The 20,213-nt window shown below is 46.8% G+C and overlaps 1 protein-coding gene across 1 annotated transcript; it reads left to right on the plus strand.

Annotated features, from left to right (window-relative positions):
* Window positions 1-6,675: 6,675 nt before the first annotated feature.
* LOC110123016 (pregnancy-associated glycoprotein 2-like) lies at window positions 6,676-15,625 on the plus strand. The gene is made up of 9 exons (XM_070457434.1): window positions 6,676-6,728; window positions 7,321-7,469; window positions 8,688-8,807; window positions 8,894-9,008; window positions 10,485-10,688; window positions 11,625-11,741; window positions 13,229-13,373; window positions 13,461-13,559; window positions 15,473-15,625. The coding sequence occupies exons 1-9, from the start codon at window positions 6,676-6,678 to the stop codon at window positions 15,623-15,625; spliced, it is 1,155 nt and encodes a 384-aa protein (XP_070313535.1).
* Window positions 15,626-20,213: the final 4,588 nt, after the last annotated feature.

Here is a 20,213-nt window from a genome sequence, read left to right on the forward strand (position 1 = left end):
CCAGCCCCACAATTCAAAAGTATCACTTTTTCAGCTCTCAGCCTTCTTTATAATCCAACTCTCACATCTGTACATGACTACTGGAAAAACCATAGCTTTGAGTACATGGATCTTTGTTGGCAAAGTGATGTCTCTGTTTTGTAATACACTGTCTAAGTTTGCTATAGCTTTTCTTCGAAGGAACAAGCATCTTTTAATTTCAAGGCTGCAGTCACTGTCTGCAATGATTTTGGAGACCAAGAAAATTAAATCTGTCACTGTTTCCATTGTTTCCCCATCTATTTGCTATGAAGTGATGGGACAAGATGCCATGATCTTTGCTTTTTAAATGTTGAGTTTTAAGCCAGATTTTTCACACTCTTCCTCTTTCACCTTCATCAAGAAGTTCTTTAGTTCCTCTCTGCTCTCTGCCATTAGGGTGGTATCATCTGCATATAAGAGGTTGTTATTTCTCCCAGCAATCTTGATTCCAGTTTGTGCTTTATCTAGCCTGGCATTTCACATGATGTACTCTGAATATAAGTTAAATAAGCAGGATGACAATACACAGCCTTGACATGCTCCTTCACAATTGTGAACCTGTCCATCGTTGCATGTCCAGTTCTAATTGTTGCTTCTTGACCTCCTTACAGGTTTCTCAGGAGGCAAGTAAGGTGGTCTGTTACACCCATCTCTTGAAGAATTTTCCACAGTTTGTTGTGATCCACATGGTCAAAGGCTTTAGCATAGTCAATGAAGCAGAAGTAGATGTTTTTCTGGAATTCCCTTGCTTTATCTATGATACAACAGATGTTGGCAATATGATCTCTGGTTCCTCTGCATTTTCTAAATCCAGCTTGTACATCTGGAAGTTCTCGGTTCACGTACTATTGACGCCTAGCTTGAAGGATTTTCAGCACTAGCTTGCTAGCAAGTGAAATAAGCACAGTTGTGTAGTCAATGCCAAAATCAGATTGATTATATTCTTTGCAGCTGAAGACAGGGAAACTATACAGTCAGCAAAAGCAAGACATGGACTGACTGGCTCAGGTCATAAGCTCCTCATTGGCAAACTCAGACTTAAATTGAAAAAAGTAGGGAGAACAATCAGGCCATTCAAATGTGACTTAAAGCTAACCCCTTATGATTATACAGTTTAAGTGACTAATAGGTTCAAGGTATTAGATGTGGTAGACAGAGTGCCTTAAGAACTACAGATGGAGGTTCATAACATTGTACAGGAGGTGTGACCAAAACCATCCCCAAGGAAAAAGAAATGTATCAAGGCAAAATTATTGTCTGAGGCATCTGTAAAAATAGCTGAATAAGGAAGAGAATCCAAAGGCAAAGGAGAAAAGGAAAGACATAAGCATCTGAATGCAGAGTTCCAAAGAATAGCAAGGAGAGATAAGAACACATTCTTAAGTGAACAATGCAAAGAAATAGAGGAAAACAATAGAATGGGAAATACTAGAAATCTCTTTAAAAAAAATTAGAGATACTAAGGGAACATTTCATGCAAATATGGGCATAATAAAGGAGAAGTATGGACCTAACAAAAGCAGAAGATATTAAGAAGAGGTGTTAAGAATTCACAGAAGAACTCTACAAAAATTCAGGTCTTAATGATCTGGATAATTACAATGGCGTGATCACTCACCTAGAGCCAGACATACTGGAGTGTGAAGGCAAATGTGCCTTATGAAGCATTACCAGGAACAAAGCTAGTGGAGGTGATGTAAGTCCAGCTGAACTATTTCAAATCCTAAATGATGATGCTATGAAAGTGCTGCACTCAATATGCCAGCAAATTTGGAAAACTCAGCAGTGGCCACAGGACTGGAAAAGGCCAGTTTTCATTCCAATCACAAAGAAGGGCAATGCCAAAGAATGTTCAAACTACCGCACTATTGCATTCATTTCACATGGAAACTCTTAGGGAATTAGAATTCTATCCATTTGTCATCAACAAAGAGTATTCATTGGTTTATATGACCCTGCTGAACTTTCTTTACAAATGGAAGGGAAATTAACATAAGTGATATGCATCCAGTCTCTTATTCAATCAACCAACTTGAATTGAATCCCCTCTCTGTCCCCTCTCTACTTGCACCTCTAGGATGGAAATAAAGACCACGCAGTCTGCAGGTTGAATTCGGCACACAGTTGTTTGACATTTGGCCTCCACTTTTGATCTCAGAGGGAGAGCAGTGAGCAGTGCTGAAGAGAGATCTTCATTCCCTGGCCAGGAATTAAGCCCAAGCAACCTGGGAGAAAACCAAGAATCACTACACCACCTGGGGCTAGGGGCTAGAAGCAAAGTGGGCCTGGCGCCTGTCCCTGCTTGAAAGCAAGACTGTTTCAAGGAGGCAAAAACTGTAAAACCAAGTACAAAGTTTATTACTAGAGACACAGCACAATGTATGGGGGGGACACATGGGGAAACAGTTGGTTTATTCAACTCAGAAGCAGGGTAGAGATAGACACAGAGAGAAAAAGGGCATGGGCATCTTCTCTAATGAGGGGGAGCGCAGTAAGTCAGAAACTAGGCAGAGGCCATACCCAGAGAGGACTGTGGGCGTCCTGAGTGAGGAGTGCAGTATGGAGGTGAAGGAAATCATATAGGACAGTCCTAGGTCTAGGACAGTCCTTGGCCAGTTATCTTCTTTCTTCACACCTGACTGATCCGTGGACCCTCCCCGAGATGGATTCGCAAATTTTTGCTAAGATGGATCCCACTGCACAGGCCTATGGGTGTGTGTCCACACTTAATATGGGGTGAGGTCTGCTCCCTTTTCCACCCCACGAAGCCTTCTGGAGCATGTGCAGACGATGAAATCTTCCTTGCACTCAGGAGTGGGCACCTTATCTCCTTGTTTTAGTAGAGCTCAGCTTTTACCACTAGCTTTGTCCTTGGACAGTCAGTGAGAACAAAAGCTCAATTTTACTCCACTTGACAACCACCAGGTTTCTGGCCCAGAGGCCAACTATAGCTACCTCATTTTGTTTTTAGTTTGTTTAAAAAAAAAAAAAGTAAGTTGCTAGCATTTAAATCAGAAGATTGTACATAAATATCCAGGCTTCTGAGCTCTCTTCTAAATGAGGCCGGTCAGCCCGCTTTCCAGCATGGCAGCCGCTGGTTGGAGCTGAGGAGAGGCTGCCCCCAATATTAGGGCCTGTGATGCTGGGTGTCCAGGATGCCCTCCGAGTGCTTCCATTCATTTCTCTTGGGCCAGGAATTAGTGAGAAATGACTTAGACTGCTCTACCCTGAGGATAAAGACCACCTGAGTGTTACTCAACTTTGGACTTTCCAGTGTCCTATCCAGATCCCAGCACACCGGGTTCTCCTTATATGTTTGTTGGATAATATAAAGTATCTTGTGGATGCCTGTATCACATTTCTTTCAATACTGAAACCATGCAATTGCAATTCTGCTCCAGCCTAGATCTTTGACAGAGACGGGCATCAAAGGTGCCCCTGATCTGTGCCAATGTCCCACTACCTAAAGCCACTCATATGTCACTGGGCTGCCCCTTAAATCTTCACTTTGCTATTTGACTTGTTTTCCTTCTAGCAATCCCCTCTCCAACTGAGGACAGCCGTGTACATCTTATGACGTTTGTAGGAAGACCACATGAGATCACAAATATCTAGCATGACCCCTAGATTTACTTTTATCACATCATTAGCAGTATTTTGTGTCTAAGTTGGCAAGAGATTCACTACTCTTAGTTTAGTTTAATTTTTCAGCTAAGCCTCAAGGAAGAGATTACAGTCAGTTCAGTTCAGTTGTTCATCATGTCTGATTCTTTGCGACCCCATGGACTGCAGCATGCTAAGCCTCCTTGTCCATCACCAACTCCCAGAGTTTACTCAAACTCATGTCCATTGAGTCGGCGATGCCATCCAACCATCTCATCCTCTGTCATCCTCTTCTCCTCCCGTCTTCAATCTTTCCCATCCTCAGGGTCTTTTCAAATGAGTCAGCTCTTCACATCAGGTGGCCAAAGTATTGGTGTTTCAGCTTCAACATCAGTCCTTCCAATGAACAGTCAGGAATGATCTCCTTTAGAATGGACTGGTTGGATCTCCTTGCAGTCCAAGGGACTCTCAGAGTCTTCTCCAACACCACAGTTCAAAAGTATCAATACTTTGGCCCTCAGCTTTCTTTACAGTCCAACTCTCACATCCATACATGACTACTGGAAAAACCATAGCCTTGACTAGACAGACCTTAGTTAGCAAAGTAGTGTCTCTGCTTTTTAATATGTTGTCTAGATTGGTCATAGTTTTTCTTTCAAGGAGTAAGCATCTTTTAATTTCACGGCTGCATTGGCAGTGATTTTAGAGCCCAAGAAAATAAAGTCTGCCACTGTTTCCACTGTTTCCCCATCTATTTGCCATGAAGTGATGGGACCAGATGCCATGATCTTAGTTTTCTGAATGTAGAGCTTTAAGCCAACTTTTCACTCTCCTCTTTCAGTTTCATCAAGAAGCTCTTTAGTTCTTCACTTTCTGTCATAAGGGTGGTGCCATATGCATATCTGGGGTTATTGATATTTCTTCCAGCAATCTTGATTCCAGCTTGTGCTTCATCCAGCCCAACATTTCTCATGATATACTCTGAATATAAGCTAAATAAGCAGGGTGACAAAATACAGCCTTGATGTACTCCTTTCCTATTTGGAACCAGTCTGTTGTTCCATGTCCAGTTCTAACTGTTGCTTCCTGACCTGCACACAGATTTCTCAAGAGGCAGGTTGGGTGGTCTGGTATTCCCATCTCTTTCAGAATTTTCCACAGTTTATTGTGATCCACACAGTCAAAGGCTTTGGCATAGTCAGTAAAGCAGAAATAGATGTTTTTCTGGAACTCTCTTGCTTTTTCGATGATCCACTGGATGTTTGCAATTTGATCTCTGGTTCCTCCGCCTCTTCTAAAACCAACTTGAAAATCTGAAAGTTCACAATTCACATACTGTTGAAGCCTGGCTTGGAGAATTTTAAGCATTACTTAATTAGCATGTGAGATGAGTGCTACTGTGGGGCAGTTTGGCATTCTTTGGCATTGCCTTTTCTCGGGATTGGAATGAAAACTGGCCTTTTCCAGTCCTGTGGCCACTGCTGAGTTTTCCAAATTTGCTGGCATATTGAGTGCAGCACTTTCACAGCATCATCTTTCAGGATTTGAAATAGCTCAACTGGAGTTCCATCACATCCACTAGCTTTGTTCATAGTGATGCTTCCTAAGGCCAACTGGATTTCCATTCCAGGATGTCTGGCTCTAGGTGAGTGATCACACCATCATGGTTATCTGGGTCATAAATATCTTTTTTGTACAGTTCTTCTGTGTATTCTTGACACCTCTTCTTAATATCTTCTGCTTCTGTTAGGTCCATACAATTTCTGTCCTTTATTGAGCCCATCTTTGCATGAAATGTTCCCTTGGTATCTCTAATTTTCTTGAATAGATCTCTAGTGTTTCCCATTCTATTGTTTTCCTCTATTTCTCTGCACTGATCACTGAGGAAGGCTTTCTTATCTCTCCTTGCTGTTCTTTGGAACTCTGCATTCAAATGGGTATTTCTTTCCTTTTTCTCCTTTGCATTTCGCTTCTCTTCTTTTCACAGCTATTTGTAATGCCTCCTCAGACAGCCATTTTGCATTTTTGCATTTCTTTTTCTTGGGGATGGTCTTGATCCCTCTCTCCTGTACAATGTCATGACCCTCTGTCCATAGTTCATCAGGCACTCTATTAGATCTAATTTCTTGAATCTATTTGTCACTTCCACTGTATAATCATAAGGGATTTGATTTAGGTCATACCTGAATGGTTCAGTGGTTTTCCCTACTTTTTCAATTTAAGTCTGAATTTGGCAATAAGGGGTTCATGATCTGAGCCACAGTCAGCTCCCAGTCTTGTTTTTGCTGACTGTATAGAGTTTCCCCATCTTTGGCTACCAATAATATAATCAATCTGATTTTGGTGTTGACCATCTGGTGATGTCCATGTGGAGCCTTGTGTTGTTGGAAGAGGGTGTTTGCTATGACCAGTGCACTCTCTTGGAAAAACTCTATTAGCCTTTGCCCTGCTTCATTCCGTACTCCAAGGCCAAATTTGCCTGTTACTCCAGGTGTTTCTTGAATTCCTACTTTTGCATTCCAGTCCCCTATAATGAAAAGGACATCTTTTTTGGGTATTAGTTCCAGAAGGTCTTATAGGTCTTCATAGAACCATTCAACTTCAGCTTCTTCAGCATTACTGGTCAAGGCACAGGCTTGGATTACCGTGATACTGAATGGTTTGCCTTGGAAACTAACAGAGATCATTCTCATTTTTGAGATTGCATCCAAGTACTGCATTTCAGGCTCTTTTGTTGACTATGATGGCTACTCCATTTCTTCTAAGGGATTTTTGCCCACAGTAGTAGATATAATGGTCATCTGAGTTAAATTCACCCATTCCAGAGATTACAGTAGTCTCTCTGTATTCTGAGAACTTTCCAAGTCAGATACACACAGAGACTGATAGAGGTAAATATTTTATGGAGAGGTTCATATTTCTTATCAGATCCACCACTAGCCTAAAGGGGACAATTAGGGCAGGTCAGAGCATATATAATTAGGAGCTCTTCGTCACCACTGCATGCTCAGAACTTGAACTTCCCTGAGTACTTGAACTCAGGAAAGAAGCATGAAGTGGCTTGTGCTCCTCAGGCTGGTGGCCCTCTCAGAGTGCATAGTCATGTAAGTATGGGGACTGTAAGTAGCATCATCTCTCTTTCTGGGGTTTCTCTTGTCATCCTCTCATTCTTCCACCCATCAGGGTTAGAAGAGAAAGTAATCACTCCCTGGCAGTCTTCAACTTTCACTGATTAATGAGAATCTTGTCATGGGCACCATGGAGGGCAAGGTTCATGGGGTAGGACTGCAGGATTGCATAACTCTGGGAGTACCAATCACATCATGACCCATATAAAAACGGCACTCCTTGGAATTGTTCAGTGCATGACCTGTGCAGCTGTCGGTGTGATGCTACAGAAAAGCATTTCTCCTGCATTTGCTTCTAGGTCTTCTCTCTGCTCTCCCTCCTCTGCTGTGTGTATGTGTCAGTGTCTTCATATGTGTAGGCTCCAAACGGTCATCTGGTTTACCCAAGATTACACAACAGAACCTGTATGCAGACCTAGCTCTTTGACATGTCTTTGCATGGCATTCTGATAAAAGGTGACACTCATAAAAATGCTTGGAAAATACACAATGCCATTACAATGCCAGATACAACAGTCATACCTGGTTACTGACATTTCTGTTTCCTTTTCCCCATGCTCGGTGAAAGAATCCCTATAACGAAGATGAAGTCCTTGCAAAGAATCCTCACGGAAAATAACTTGCTGAGAAGTTTCCCGGAGCCACAATCTTATACCCTGTCCCAGAAGTTGACTCTTGACCAGAATTTCTCATCTCATCCCCCAAGGAACCTCATGGACGTGAGTGCATTGGGAGAATGGTGCTTCACAGTGCCCCCTGGTGTTCTGGTCTAGAACTGAGGCTCATCCGCGGGTGCCAGGTGGGATGTTGGGGCTGGGGCTCCTGCAGGAGGCAGAAACATTGGGGAACAGGGACCCCATTTCCAGAGGAGAAGGCACTCAAATCCTCAACTTTTGGTCTGTGTTAACTGGGACCAATTACGACCAAGTGGCAGGTAAACATCCATTTATGTACCAAAGGTGTGGCATTAGTTTGAGGAAGATTGTTCTTTCTGAAATAAGTGAGCCACTCAGTTACAGATGAAGGGTGAGCCATCTCTGATCAAAAGGTAAAGCCAACTGAAAATCAAATGTGAATCTCCAGGCAGAGAAAATTCATCCTCCAGAGATCCAGAAATGACACTAACTTTCTGAGTCCCTAAAGCATGTGACTCCAAAAGGTCTAACACTATAGTTACTGTTATTTTTTTTTAATAGGAGTTTTTCTCTTCTTCAAGAATGCATGGGAAAGCCATGAAATTCTCCAGGCAAGAATACTGGAGTGGGTTGCCATTTCCTTCTCCAGAGGATCATACCAACCTAGGGATCGAACTCGGTTCTCCTACACTGCCGGCAGATTCTTTACCACTGAATGACCAGGGGAGCCCATATAAGCAAGGCAGAGAGAGACAAAAATTGAATACATGTCAAAGAAGGGACCACTTTCATGTATTTCACAGGACATGCTCTGAGTTTAGCAGGAGTGGCCTGGAATGACATAGGAAGGCCAGCTGGAGAAGGAGGCGCTAGAAAGTGAAAGAAAGTGAAGTCGCTCATTCATGTCTGACTCTTTTCAACCCCATGGACTGTAGCCCACCAGGCTCCTCCATCCATGAAATTTTCTAGGCAAGAGTACTGGAGTGGGTTACCATTTCCTTCTCCAGAGGATCTTCCAGACCCAGGGATCGAACCCTAGTCTCCCGCATTGCAGGTAGACACTTTACCATCTAAGCCTCCAGGGAATCCCAGTTGTTATATATAAAAAGGAGGTGCTAGGCTGAGCCTTAAAGAGGAAACTGGAGAGCTTCTCAAATGAAGGGACCTCTGAGCAGAGTTTGTGAGGAGGAGCGGTTGGAAGTGATTTCAAGCCCTGGGATGCCCAGAGGGAGGCGGGACAATGGGAATCAAGGGTGGCCAGGCAGCCAAGTCTGCCCCAACCTCCGCCCCTGGCCCCTATATATGGCCTACGTTGGCAGCATCACCACTGGAACACCACCTCAAGAGTTCCGGGTCATCAATGACACAAGCTCGTCTGACCTATGGGTGGCCTCTGTCTACTGCCGAAGTCCCTCCTGCTGTGAGTGCCTGCCCCCCACCCATCTTGTCCTCCCCCACTTTCTCCATCCTTGACATCTGACAGATATGGGTCTCTTGTGTTGCCAGCTGCATACCAGACATATGACCTCAAGATGTCCACCACCTTCCGATGCAAGTGGAGGAAATTCAACCTCTACTGTGGCTTTGCAAAGATAACAGGAGTTCTTGCCAGTGAAACTGTTCAGGTAATGGGGGAACCAGGGGCTGAGTCCAGGCTGGCCCTGGGAGCAACCACTGCTTGCAAAATAGATGCAGGACCAGCTAGGAGGGACTGTCTTTCTGAAAGCCCCCTCGTGGCTGGCCACATGCCCAGCAGGGCCCTGTCCCTGGGGAGACAGCACCCCTGCTGACACACAAACTCCCAAAACAACGAACCCCAGAGAGGGGCTTGGGGGTGGACTTGCATCTCCATTACCCAAGGTGCATTTTTGCTGGAGCAGGAAGAAGGGGGAATAAAGCACTCCCTTTTATAGTCACGGGCTCTACAGGGCAGTTTCATGGTAATAACTTGTTTTATCCTGCAACATCCCCAGGCAGGAGGCACTATTATTAGCTCAGGATAAAGACTGGGACATGAGGTGCACAGAGCAAGGGCCTTGCCAAGGTCACCTATTTTTTAAGTGGAGCTTCACTGACCTTCAGGACTCAAGTAGGTGTGGGTTTAGGGAGAGGATAAAACTGACCTGGGGCCCCTGGGGCAGCACAAGGCTTCAGGTATCCAGGCAGGGGAATCAGGGGTCAAGGTGTAAGATGGGCCTGATAAAAGGGTTCTCACTCTAGGGGGCCTTTGAGACTAATAAAAACTGTGGTCTGCCCCCCACACACACACACAAAGTGCCTGAGTATGCTCTCCCTGTGTTTCTCTGTCTTGGTCTCTCTCTGTCTCTGCCTCTCTCTCTCTCTCTCTCTCTCTCTCTCTCTCTCTCTCTCTCACACACACACACACACACACACACACACATGCACTCACACACAAGTGTGCACATCCCCAAAAGCCTGCTTTCCAGGCAGAATTTTCATTAGAACCCAGCCAGTGACATTGCATAGTGACTTCTGTCTTCCTGGGTACATGTAGAATCCACAATGCATTGCAATGAATTCAGTTCATGTTTGTCATCAGATCATGAAAGTGAAAGTGTTCGTCGCTCAGTCTTGCAACCCCACGGACATAGCTCGCCAGGCTTCTCTGTGGAATTCTCCAGGCAAAATACTGGAGTGGGTTGCCATTTCCTTCTCCAGGGGAACTTCCCAACCCAGGGAATGAACCTGGGTCTCCTGCATTAACAGGCAGATTCTTTACTGCCTGAGCCACAAGGGAAGCCCATCATATCATAGTGATGCCAAAGAGAAGACTAGTCTGGTCTCTATTCATTGTATCCTTAGAGGGGGACCATTCAGTCCTGTCCTGTGTCTGGTTGCCCCACCTGTACAGAAGACATGAGACCAATTTGACTCACTCAGATGGTGTTTTCAGGAGAAGCAGGTGTTGTTAAAATCAACAGCCCCACACAAATGGAAGCCCAATGCCTATCCCAGCTTGTCCTACCCATCTGAGGTCAACTGAGGCCTCAATTCTTCTCTGCAGTGTGAATGGCATTTGCACCAAACAGCCCAGCCTCACTTCCCAACCCTTTATGTGGGAACACTCTCCTGTCTCACAAATCGGGACAGCTGTTGCCAAGAACCAGACATTTGGCCTGACCAAGAATAAGATTGGTGGGTTCCTGGAAAATTCACCTTATGATGGCGTCCTTGGCTTGGCGTTCCCCAGCCTCACCAGGTGTGAAGCCACCCCCCTCTCTGACAACGTGAAGAGACAAGGAGTCATTTCTGAACCTGTCTTTGCCTTGTTCATGAGCAGGTAAGTCTGAGCTGGACAAACCTTTCCTCCAAACAAGCTCTAAGATGCTTCTAGTTGCATAAAAAGGCAACTTCCAGTTGCACCTCATCCAGTAGATTCCTGAGTGATAGTCTAGCCGAGGAGAACTATGGCCCCAGGATCACAAGTGGCCCCATCACTGGGTTTTTGTCAACAAAAATGGTTGTGTTTCATTGCAACACAACCATTCTCATGGATTCAAGGGTGCAGTTTGGTCCAGCAGGGTGGAGGTAGGAGGAAGAGAAATGGTCCAGGATACGGCTGGAGGAAAAGGCAACAGGATTTGCTGATGAATTTGATGCAGAAGGAAAGGGATGGCAGGAATGTTTCCTTCCTCACTAACATTTCACCGGGAACCGAGGACGAGCTACAGAATTTGCAGGAGCCAGCGCAAAATGAAAATGTGAAACCCCTTGTCTGAAACATATTAGGAATTTTAAGACAGGGAGAGTGGAGGTGGGTGGCCTGCTCAGCTTGAAGTCCCATGGACAGCACAGGTCACAGGCAAGAAGAGCCAACCCTGGGTGAGCCTGAACCCATGTTCTTCGCTCCCTCAGACATCATCTTTCCTGAAAAATGACAGGCTAGACAAGGAGGAAGCCTGACCCCTCCAGCATAGAGTCCCCTGAGGGTGTATCTGAGCATTCAGGTGGCTGGAAAGATCCAGACCCTCTTCAGAAGCATGGGTGGTCGGAGCCAGGCCTGATTGGAGCCAGGCTGCCCAGCTTCGAACCTCTTCTGTGACACTCGTTAGATGGGGACCGACCCTGGTCAGGTACGCAAGCTCTCCAAGCATCCGTTTCCGCATGTGTAAAATGGAGACCATAGTAGTGCCTCTGACGGGTGAAGAAGCGCAGCCCTCAGACAGTGGCTGGTGTTACCCTCCTCCAATGAGCTCCTTCTTCCTCCTCTCTTCAGCTGGCCACACAAGAGCAGCTTGCTGATGCTTGGTGGGGTGGACCACGCCTACCACAAGGGAGCTCTCAAGTGGGTACCGGTGACCCAAGCCCGCTTATGGCAGATAACCATGGACTGGTAAGTCTGCCCCTCTGAGGGCCACCGCAAATGATGCTGCCATACATGCACATGGACACATACAGACACACACAAATGCACTCACAGTCACACACAGATATATGCTCCACACGCATGCACACATAAAAACACATACAGAGACACATATAAACACCTACATAGGCAGACATATAAACACACACAGACACACAGATGCACACAAACACACACATGGGAGCACACACCACCCATGGGTTCATAGTTGCCCCAGACCTCCTGATCAGGCCTCTCACCAGGATCTTGAAAGGGTCCAGAGAGGCCTGGGCAGCTCAAGGAGAGCTGCATTCCTCTGCTGTGAGGTGGGGAGCCTGGTTAGAGGACCCTATAGTGTGGTGAAAAGAGGATCAGGGGGAATTTCACCAACCTGAACAGAGTTGTGTTAAGATGACCTACTGACCAGGGCCACCCAGGACCTAGGGTGTTCTCAGGACACAGAATTGCCAGTTGAAAAGCTGAGAAAGTCCTGAAAAACTGGGAAAACTGGTCTCCTCAGAGAGAAGTTATGCAACAGTGGAGTCTGGCTGCAGTCTTGAGACCTGAGAGCAACACATATAAAGAGACTCCCCACCTAACCAGTGCTACTTGCTGCCCACACTGGGCACACAGCGGGGCAGGGGCTGTGCCTGAATCAGGAAGCTGGGATCCAGGCATGGCCTGAGAACAAGGGGCGAGAATTGATGGGATTCTCTGTGATAGCCTCAGGCCAAAGCTCACCTGCTCTTTGGAGGCCCCTGGGTCTGCTCATGCTCCCCTGGCAGGGGGCCTCAGGGTCTGAGTCGGGTGAGGGGGCAGTGCTGGGAGACAAACTCTCCCAAGGCAGCCTGTGTCTCCCCCACCACTGCTCTGACCATCTGCTGCCCTAGAGACCTCCATCTTCACTGGCTGGGCCAACCCATCACTGGGGAGACACCAGATACAGGGCTCCGGGTGTTCCTCATTCATTCATTCAACAAACATACATTGTGCATCACCTGTGTGCTGGGCGCTTGAGGGAGGCACTGAGGATACAACTTGCCCTCACATCTAGTGAGGCAGACGTATGTGAAACAACATGAAATGAAGTTCACACACAGTGAATTACCACCTTGGCACATGCTAGACATGAGGAAGAATCTACAGAGTCTGAGAACAACAGGAGCCTGATCTGGTCTGGGGGGAAGACTTTCCTGACAAAGTGGCAGTTAACCTGGAAGATGAGGAAAAATTAGCCGGACCAAGGGGATGGGGTCTTCTAGGAAGGGCACCAGCACAAACTCAGGCCCTGAGACACGAAAGAGCCTGGTGCCGGCAAGAACTGAAAGAAAGTTAAAAAGATGATGTGACCAGAGAAAAGGAAAACTGAGTCAGGGTAAGAGCTGAGGGGCTGTTCAGAAGACAGTCAGCCAGGGGAAGTCATTGAAGAGACTTCAGAGTGACCCTGGTGCCCACTTTGTCCCTCTGTCTCTCAGCATCTCCATAAACAAAATGGTGGTTGCTTGTTCTCGCGGATGTCAGGCTATTGTGGACAGTGGGAGCTCAGTGCTGGCTGGCCCAACTCAAGTGGTCCACAACATCTTCAAACACATCAACCCCAATCCCAAAGAGAAAAACCAGGTGAAGGGTCATGCCACAGGATCATTCTTAGGCTCCCCACACACCAAGGATCACCTGGGCCAACCTCTCTCCTGCTTTCTTTTATAGCAGTTGATTTCATGTGACCAGGCCAAGACCCTGCCTCCTATTAACTTCACTATCAATGGCATGCACTTCCCAGTGTCCCCTAAATACTACATCCAGAAGGTGAGGGGATAACTTTGGGGGCTGGTTCCCAAATTTTGGATTTGCAAGAACTCTTGGGCTGCTGTTGGGAGGAAGAGGCCTTCTATAGGCCAAGCCACACCATGGCAGATGCTGCTGAGCCCCACTGGCTGGGCCAGCGCCTCCCACAAAACCAACCACGTGAGAGTAAAGGGCAGTCTGGGACATCCCTCCTCCTGCAATAAATGTGGAGACACCACCCCGTGCTGGCGTGGTGAGAGTCACAAGGAGAGGGGAACACTGAGGGCCTCAGTCCTCACAGAGCTTGAGGTCAACCAGAGACCTCAGATACAGAAACATGGAAAGTCAGCTCTAGCAATCCCTGAAATAGAACAAGTGACAAGAAGGATGTCTGGGGACAGTCTCATTGTGCTGTCCCACCACAGGGGTTAACAGTCTCCCCTTCCCAACTCGAAAGTCTCCAGGTGGAGATCATAAATTACATGCTTACCCTAGAACTTCGCTGCAACTTGACACTCTGTGAGTTGGGGTACTGATCCCTCTGTGGGGAGGTTGGATGCTAAGGTAAATAAAGGAGCACAGTGACTGCTCAGCCCCAGCACAGGGTGGAGGCTTCATGTCAGCTCCTTGTGGGACTTCAGAGCAGGCTGATGGGCTCAAAGGAGGCTTTGGAGAAGAGAAGGAATTGCAGTAATTCTAAACACCCCAGCCTCATGGAGGAACGAGGGAGCCTGCTTGGGTTGAGGTAATCTATATCGGATTCCTTACAAAAGGCAGCCCCGGGGACTATGCAAAGGGGTCCAGGGGCAGATGAGGGGTGATATGGGCTACAGACTTGGGGAGCTTCAAGATAAGTCACCCAACCCAGCCTGGTGTGACCAAATAGTGTGAGTGTGGCACCAGAAAGATTTCCTAGACTGCCTGAGCGAGTATAAAGAATGCATTGTGACAATGCTATTTACAATGGGTAACCAACAACAACCTACTACGCAGCACAGGGAGCTCTGCTCAGTCTTAGGTGGCAGCCTGGATGGGAGGGGAGTTTGGGGGAGAGTGGGGACATGTATATGTGTGGCTGAGTCCTATGGCTGTCCACCTGAAACTAGCACAATACTGTTAATTGGCTATCCTTCAATACAAAATTTAAATTTTTTTTAGAAAAATAATGGGTTGTGGGCAATGGGGAGAAGAATAGGTATTCCCTGTGGAGGAAAAAAGAGGGCAGGAGTCAGAAGGAAAGAAACAGCAGTATGTGAGGGGAACTATGGGCCATTCTTGTTCTTTGTTTAAAAAATACATTGAAGTAGGACTGATTTACAATGTTGTGTCAATTTCTGCTCTACACCTAAGCCACTCAGTTTTATATACATTCAAATGTATACATGCTGCTGCTGCTTATTTGCTTCAGCTTGTCTAACTCTGCGAGACCCCAGGGACTGTAACCCGCCAGGCTCCTCCATCCAGGGGATTCTCCAGGCAAGAATACTGGAGTGGGTTGCCATGTCCTCCTCCAGCGAATCTTCCCAACCCAGGGATCGGTCTCCTGCACTACAGGCAGAATCTTTACCACTGAGCCACCAGGGAAGCCCACAAATATATACCAACTCTTTTTCATATTCTTTTCCATTACAGTTTATCATGGGTTACTGAATACAGTCACCTCTGCTATACAGTAGGACTTTGTTATTTAAATATCAAATATTAGTTCGCATCTGATAATCCCAAACTCCCAATCCTCCCCTCCCCACACCCCTCTGTCATGGCAACCACATGTTTTGGCCCTTCTTGTTCCTATACCCTCACTTCTGCAGCTGCTATGAGAGCCACTTGATTCTTCCCAAAGAATGGGAAAAAATGGAAAAGCTCTCTGCTCTGGATATTGAGGGGGGTGGCAGGTAAGTGCTCACACTGGTGTGTATTTCTGTCTCCCCCAGGTTTTTGAGGACATCTGCTTTGTCAGCTTTCAAGGGGGCACAGAATACATGAGCCCCTCAGACAGCTGGATCCAGGGTGACATCTTCCTGAAAGCATATTTCACAGTTTTCGATCAGGGAAACTATAGGATCGGCCTGGCTCCCTCAGTGTAAATGCTGGGCTGCTTCAGGTATCACTCAGGCCCACTCCAAAGATACACTCACACACAGGGCACTCCCTCCCAGGGATGCCAAGGCACTGGGTTTGGGGCTCTGCAAGCCTTGCCCTCAGCAGAGAATAAAGGATTTCATCTCAATGGAGCTCATACAAATGGCTGCCTCTCTTTGAGTCAGGAAGGTACATCACAACCAGGCAGGATCTAGAATCAAGTCTGAGCCACAAACGAGAGGAGCTCAGCTGCCCAACTCCAACTGGCTTCAAAAAAGGGGAGACTTACTGGAAGGACACAGGGATCCAGGACACAGGAAGGAGAACAGATCCAAAGATCTCAGTAGACTGGACCCAAGAAATCAGAAGCCATCAGTTCACTCTTTCCCTCACTCTTTCCCTTCTCTCTTCTTTGATTCTCTCAGCCTGACAGCTTTCTTCCCTCAGGTTTCTACACCTAGTGAGTTTCAAGCTGCCTGCCTCACGTCTTTATCTCTCTAAGGCAACTAACCAGTAAGGAAGAAGCTCAGAAGACATCAGAATTCAAGGGAGGGCTCTGATGGACCATCTCAGACCATGTGTCCAGTCCTGGACCAAGCATGCTGGCAGGGGCACGGAGTCTTATAATTGGCTTAATTCGTCACCAGGCCCTGCCCCCAGAGCATGTGATTGACCAGTTCCTCATTAACAGACCCTGAGAAAGAATCATTTTCTTCTTTTCTTATCCTTCCCTTCTTTCTTTCTTCCTTTTCTCCTCCCTTAATTCCTTTCTTTCTTTTGTCTCCTCTGAGCATTCACCTCCACAGAGCTCACAAACCTAGGTGTGAGAAAACTTCAGATTCCTCCAGGGACCACATCAGTCAAGAGAACGACAAACTCAAGATGTCTGGATGGAACTCAGATCAGTAGAATTTAGTTTTGTGCTCCCTTCATGGCTTAGTGGTCAAGAATCCCCATCTGCCGATGCAGGAGACATGGGTTCGATCCCTGCTCCAGTAAGCACCCACATGCCGAAGATCCATTAAGCCCGTGCACCACAACTATGGAGCCTGTGCTCTAGAGTCCAGAGACCACACTACTGAGCTCACGTGCAGTCATTACTGAAGCCCACATGCCCTAGAGCCCAAGCTCCACAACAAGAGGAGCCACTGCAATGAGAAGCCAGCAAATACATTCAATTGGAAATAAGACAATGGGGTAAAAACCCCAACATGGTCATTTACTGTGCAGCACCGTACCTAACTAGGACTCACTTCTAGGATTCACTTCATCTGCAAAATAGGCTCGTCACCTAACTTGAAGTGTACCCAGAATCTCGTATGTTTACAAAGCCCTAGAACACTGCCAACAGCACAAGGCAGCAAGGCAAAAAGAATAAGAGCTACTGCTACCCTAAGGAACAACAAAAAAAAAAAAAACAGAAGCTGCCCAGATGAAATCTACAAAGAAAATTTTCTGCATAATGGAAAATACAAAGGCACCAAGCCAAACTTCTGAGATAATCTAGGGGGGAAAAAAGCTTTTCTGGGGATATGACTGTCCCGAGTTCTCATTTCAGAATCCAGTCTTTCTCCCCAAGTGCTAACTCCCAGGCCTGTGTAGAGTCACAGCTTTGGACAACAGTCAAAGAAAGTCTTCTTTCCCAAGTCCCTGTGTCACCACCAGCAGCAGCTCTAGGGCTGACAGTCACAGACCCCACAGGTTTAGCATCTTGGGTGCACCAGTAGGAAATGGGACTACTGGGTAAGAGGCAGGCAGCCGATGAAGGGGGTGGAAAAGCCCCCAGCCAGCAACAGTATTACTGGGATACTGCTGGAGTGAAAGGAAGTGAGTGTGTGAAGTTTCCAGAGTTGAGTGTGGACATTCCCAGGTTAGTGAACCCAGACATCGGTCAGCTGAGAAAGCACTGACTTCTCTCAGGGGCAGAAACACTGAGGTGTAGAGTCAATTTTGCCAGTAACACACAAACACACACCACTGCTCTTGGAACCCAGAAGGAACTAGCACACTTTGGAGATACACAAACACCCATGACCTTTGTACCCAGCACGCCCAGAATTAGGGCAGACCCCAGTCTGAAAAGCCACATCCTCACTGCCCCGGGGTGGGGTGGGGGATGGACGGTGGGGGGAAGTGCAGAGCTCAAAGGGTTACAGACCAGACCAGAGCATCCCTCGGACCCCACTCTGCCGATGGATCCCCCTGGCAAGTCAGACCCCACTCAACCTTCTCTCCCCACCTCCACGATGGGCAAGTTGGCTCTTGGCCCATCAGAAGTGTGACAAGCAAGATGCTCAAATACAGGGCGCAGGGTGAAAGGCGGTGATAAGAAGTGGAGCGAGACTGGAGGCCCGACTGGCCCAGGGAGCTTGGGCACTGCCTCCTCCTGCTGGTCCAAATGCGAAGGGCACGGACCTTTCGTGGGTCACGTGCCCGTCGCGCCCAATCCCAGCCTCTGCCACGTGAGGCACGCCAGGAGCGTCTGCTGGCACTGCCCCCAACCCCGCCCTCGCCCCTCCCCAGGTCCAGTTCACCTACCCCTGGCCACCACAGGTTAAATCTTAGCCCAAGCCCACACTTCCGGGGACCACAAATATGGCCCCCACCGGATGTGACCTCCCTCCAATGTTCAGGCACTAGAGCTGGGGCTCACGTCAGTATTCTGAGGCAGATGGCCTTAGAAAAGAGTGCTCCTCCTATGTTGTTTCCTCCAATTTTCCACTTCCGGCTCTTTTCAGCCTCCCCACCCACTATGACCCTCGTCCCCTATCACTTGCACCTATTTCCCTAATACCAGGCCTCCGTTTCCCCAATTTTCCTATTCAGAGGGCGCTGACACAGGCAAAAAGTGAAAGTGAGAGAAACAGAAGCTAACTCCTTACTCTCCTCTTGTTCATTCACTCCACATACATTCACTGAAGACCTGTGCTGTTAAGACCTGTGGATGCAAAAGTGAACACACCACCCCCAGGTTAAAGGAAGTCACCTTCTTGCCTGGGATGTCAGAAGAAACAAGAGATCTCCCTATTCTAGCCATCTCAGTCCTTCAGTTGACTTTGATCAGGAACAAAAATTATTAAGGTAAGAATAGGCATCCTGTTGCTGTGCTGTGCTAAGTCGCTCAGCCATGTCTGACTCTGTGATCCCAAGGACTGTAGCCCACCTGGCTCCTCTCTCCATGGGGATTCTCCAGGCAAGAATTCAATAGTGGGTTGCCATGCCCTCTTTCCAGGGGATCTTCCCAAACCCAGGGTTGAACCCAGGTCTCCCACATTGCAGGCACATTCTTTACCAGGTGAGCCACCAGGGAAGCCCAAGCATACTGGAGTGGGTAGTCTTCCCTTCTCCAGGGGATCTTCCCAAACCAGGAATTAAACTGGGGTCTCCTGCATTGCAGGTGGATTCTTTACCAGCTGAGCTACCAGGGAAGCCCCATCCTGTTTTTACCCACTTCTAAAAACTGTTTGTTGAGCTCCTCAGTACTGGATCTTGTTACGCTGGTAGACTGGATGGAGAAGTGATGTGAACAGAAGTTACGAAGGTGAGTGGGTAGGTCAGAATGTGAGGTAACAAAGACATGATATTTAAGAAGCTGACTTATTGAGAGAGACTTGGGACCTGAGTTGGAAAAGCACTTTTCAAAAGAAATTAGACCATGTGGTATGCATAATCCCCAGTTCAGATCTCTATGAAGACTTTGTTGGGGTTTTTTTGTTGTTGGTTTTTTTTTTGTTTTTTTTTTTTTTGGAACCCAAGTCAGATCCTTCTAGCTGTTTTTCAGTCCTGGTCCTTCCTCCTGGGTCTCACACTATGCCCAGCAGTTCAGCGAGCTCAGTGGACAATGGTTTTGTTCTCTGAGCCTTCAACTAACCCAGTGTCTAAGGGCCCTTGTATTAGATCTTTCAAAGACAAGTCAAAGTTGCCATTAGAAGCTGAAGTACACCAAAACCAGAGAAAATGTAACATCAGATTATATTGAGGTGTTCTGTACCTGCTCTGCCCTCTCCAGCATCATATTGAGAATCCTGCAAGTCTAAAGAGCCCCACAGGTCTCTAGAGGTGACCTTTTTATAATTTGATTTTTATTTCATGTTGGAGTATAGTTGATTGTGGGGCTTTCCAGGTGGCTCAGTGGTAAAGAATCCCCCTGAAATGCAGAGGACCAGAGTTTGATCCCTGGGTTGGGAAGATCCTCTAGAGCAGGGAATGGGAACCCACTCCAGTATTTTTACCTGGAGAACTCCGTGGACAGAGGAGCCTGGTGGGCTACAGTCTATAGTGTCGCAAAGAGTCAGATACAACTTAGCAGCTAACTATACTATACTATAGTTGATTGTGTTAGTTTTAGCTGTGCTGGAAAGTGACTCCATTATACACATACATGTATCCATTCTTCTTTAGATTCTTTTTCCATACAGAATACTGAGGAGAGTTCCCTGTGCTATACAGTAGGTCCTAGTTGATTATTTATTTTATATATAGTTGGGTGTGTATGTTAGTTCTAAACTCTCAATTTATCCCTCTCCCACCTTTTCACTTTGGTAACTATACATTGTTTTCAAAGACAGTGAATCTATTTCTGTTTCCAAGAAA

Source organism: Odocoileus virginianus, chromosome 28 (assembly GCF_023699985.2).
Source record: "Odocoileus virginianus isolate 20LAN1187 ecotype Illinois chromosome 28, Ovbor_1.2, whole genome shotgun sequence".
NCBI lineage: Eukaryota > Metazoa > Chordata > Mammalia > Artiodactyla > Cervidae > Odocoileus > Odocoileus virginianus.